The sequence below is a fragment of the Trichoderma harzianum genome (assembly GCF_003025095.1).
Source record: "Trichoderma harzianum CBS 226.95 unplaced genomic scaffold M431scaffold_236, whole genome shotgun sequence".
NCBI classification, from domain to species: domain Eukaryota; kingdom Fungi; phylum Ascomycota; class Sordariomycetes; order Hypocreales; family Hypocreaceae; genus Trichoderma; species Trichoderma harzianum.
This window is the reverse complement of record NW_020209484.1, coordinates 1-3,933: the sequence shown is the minus strand read 5'-3', so window position 1 is coordinate 3,933 and position 3,933 is coordinate 1. Positions and strand designations below refer to the sequence as shown.

Below are 3,933 nucleotides of genomic sequence, written 5' to 3'. Positions count from 1 at the left end.
AATAATAATAATAATAATAATAATAATAATAATACTAATAATAATAAAAATAAAAATAAAAATAAAAATAGTATTTAAAAAATAAAAAAATAGCTTAAAAAAGTATAATTAAACTTTTATAAAAGTATAATAAAGTTTTTTTTATAAAAGTAAAGTTAAAGTAAATTACTATTTTTATTATTATTAAATTACTATTATTATTAATAATACTCTTTTTTTATTTTAAAATTACTTTTATTTTAATAAAGTAATATACAATAATAAAGTAATATATTATAATAAAAAGAATATTAACTTAATATACTATTAATTAATTATAGTACTTTAACCCTTTTATTACTATTTAATATTTAAAAAAGTATTTATAATAGCTTTATTTCTCCTAAGTATAGAGGATAAACTACTTAAAAGGACCTAGTTATAAAAGAATATTTATATATAGTAATAGCCTTTAATAAGTTACTTTATTAACTTTTTTAATAATTTTCTTAATAGTTTTGCCTAGCTTAGGGTTCTTAGTACCCTTTAGCCAGTTTAGCTTATACTTTACTTCGCCTAGCTTTAATCTTTCCTTCTTTAAAGCTTTTAATTATAGGTTTATAATTTTATTAATTATAGATTTAGTTATTTATTTAGCTATCTTACTATATATTCTAGGTTATGATTAAGTTGCAGCTATTACTAAGAAAAAGTAGTTAAGGTATATTATTTTATTATATAGTCTTTTAATTTTAAAAATATTACGTATGTAATTTATTTTTAGGCAGGATTATTACTACCTTTTATACCTAATAAAAAAATTAGGCCTATTTAGTTTAATTAAGTTATTAAACTATAAGTTATAGAGCTTAAAGTTAATTATATTATACTTAAACCTTATTATTTAGGTTATTTTATATATATATTTTAAATTTAGTTTTAAACTTTAATATAGTAGCTATACTTTATAACCTAAATCTTTAAAATTTAACTTAATTAGCTATAGTTAATTAAGTTAAGCTATAAATTAATTTTAGATTTTAAACTTAAGGCTAAGGTATAGTTTTTCTTTAACTTAATTATTATAGCTTTACTAACCCTCTTAATAATAAATATAACCTTTCTATAATAGTAACTTTATAATTTTATAATATTTTTTATTTATTTTTTTATTTATAAATTATTTATTATATTTAACTTATTTTTTAATTATATATTATTAATAAATAGCTTTAGGAACTCTCTTAGGTATAAAAAATAAACTACCTAACTAAGATTAAAACAATAGGTTACTATTAAACCTTTATTTAGCAGCTAGTAGCTAGTAGCCTAGCTAATCTACGTTTTCTTTTTTATAATTAATTTAGGTTACCTTTTTTTACCTTTTTTATTTTTTAGGCTTTAGTAGACCTTCTTTATAGTATTAATAATATCTTTATTATAAGTTTTCATAGCAGTAGTTATTATTTTAATTATAGTTGTAGTTAGTTTTTTATTACCTTTAGTTACTATAGCTGTTTATATTATTAAAGAAGTTTATTACTTTTATAGTATATTATTTTATTAGGTAGTCTTTTATAGAATTATTACTACCTTTTATAACCTAATGGAAGAATATAATAAGCCTATTTAGTTTAATTAAGTTATTAAACTATAAGTTATAAAGCTTAAAGTTTACGTTATATTTAAACCTTATTATTTAAGCTGTTTTATATATATATATTAAGTTTAGTCTTAAACCTTAATTAGCTATACTTTATAGCCTAAATCTTTAAGGTTTAACTTAGTTAGCTATAGTTAATTAAGTTAGGCTATAGATTAATTTTGGATTTTAAACTAAAAGCTAAGGTATAGTCTTCCTTTAACCTAGCTATTATAGCTTTACTAACCCTTTTAATAATAAATATAACCTTAATAAATAGCTTTAGGAGAAAAATATAATAATTATAGTTTTTATATATAATTTACTACTTTTATTAATTTTATTAACTTAACTAAGTTATTAAATACTATTACTACTACTAATTTAACTACTTATAGGTTTTTAAATACTATTACTATTATTAACTTAACTAAGTTATTAAATACTATTACTATTATTAGCTATCTTATTAATTAATAATTAAGCCCTGGCCCTTACTTTTATTAATTAATAAGTTATTAAATAGCTTATTTATTATTTAATAATATACTTATACTTATACCTAATTAATAAAAATTAACTTTTTTCTTTTTTTTATAATTACTTTTTATCAGGGTTGCCAAATTCGTTAGTAGTTATTTGTTATTTATTTTGTTAATGAATAACTCTTCGTTATTCGTTTGTTTTCTTTAATTAACTAACGAAATGAATTTTTTTTTGTTATTCATTAACGAATAATAAATTATATTCGTTAATGAAAGAAGAAACGAAATTCGTTATTTATTACTAAATTTGTTATTTAATTATTTAATTATTTTTGTTATATTATTATATTATTTTATTTTATTATTTAATTTTACTATTTTATGTTACTATTTTATTTTACTATTTTATTTCACTATTTTATTTTATATAAATAATATAATTAAAATATAAAAATATATTATTTATTATATATATTTTATAATTTTATTTTTATTTTTATTATATAAGTTATAATAAAGCTATAATTTAAATAATAAAAATTTAATTATTATTTAAAGTTAAAAAATACTTTTATATAATAAAAAAAAATTATTATTAAAATAACTAATCATAGTTATAAGCTTTATAAACTTAATAAAGGAAATAATAATATTTATTATTTATATTTTATAATACTATTTTTAATTTTATTATATAAGCTATAATAAAGCTGTAATTTATATAGTAAAATTTTAAGTATTATTTAAACCTAAAAGAATACTTTTATATTATAAAAAAATTTATTATTAGAATAACGAATTATAATTATAAGCTATATAAGTATACTATAGTATATTATAAAGATTAATATTTATATTTTATAAAACTATAATTATTTNTATTATATAATTTAAATTAAAGCTATAATTTAAATAGTAAAATTCTAAGTATTATTTAAAGCTAAAAAAACGCTTTTATATTATAAAAATATTTACTATTAAAATAGCTAATTAAGCTTATAGGTTATATAAACTTTATAAATAGAATTATAATAATTATAATATATATTTTATAAAAGTAGAACTATTTTTATTATAATAGCTTCAATAAAGTTAGAATTTAAATAATAAGNTTTTTAGTATTATTTTAATTTAAAAAAATCCTTTATATTTTTTTTATTTTTTAATAATTATATTTTTATAATTATTTTATAAAAAAAATCCTATTTTATAATAAAATAACAGTTATTAAATAAATAAAAAAACTATATATATAAAATAATTACATAGGCTAATCTAAGTTATTTTCTTTAAAATATTTATTTTTAAACTCTTTAAAATCCTTTATCTAGCTTTTTAATAATATAATATAGAAACTAGGTTAAAATTTAATCTATTTCTAGCCTTTATTATAATATTATTACTAATAGAAAAAACACTTTCTATAGTAGCAGAGGTAGCTGGAATAGCTAAATAACGTTTTGCTAAAATAGATAAAATAGGAAATCTATTATAATTAGACTTCTACCAGTCTAAAGGCTTATTTTATTAAAATGAATAATTAGTAAATAATAAAATAATAATAATATAATAATATAATTATAAAATAGAAAATAATATAATAATAATATAATAATAAATAAATAACTTACATTTTTTAATGTAAGATTTTCTTTTAAATATAAAGATATTTTATTTTTAACACTAGTATTAGTGCCTAAATAAAATTCTTTATTAGAATTAGATAAATCATTATTATTAGTATTTTCAATAGCCCTATTATAATTAAAATTATTAGCTAATTTATTAAAAGATAAATTAGCTATATTATTATTATTAATTATATTA

General features: G+C 15.0%; 1 protein-coding gene across 1 annotated transcript; it reads right to left on the bottom strand.

Annotated features, from left to right (window-relative positions):
• Positions 1-3,441: 3,441 nt before the first annotated feature.
• On the bottom strand, positions 3,442-3,609 carry M431DRAFT_102764 (hypothetical protein; the record flags this gene model as incomplete). Its single annotated transcript, XM_024911483.1, has 1 exon — positions 3,442-3,609. A coding segment is annotated over one exon (168 nt), but the record flags the coding sequence as incomplete, so codon positions are not given.
• Positions 3,610-3,933: the final 324 nt, after the last annotated feature.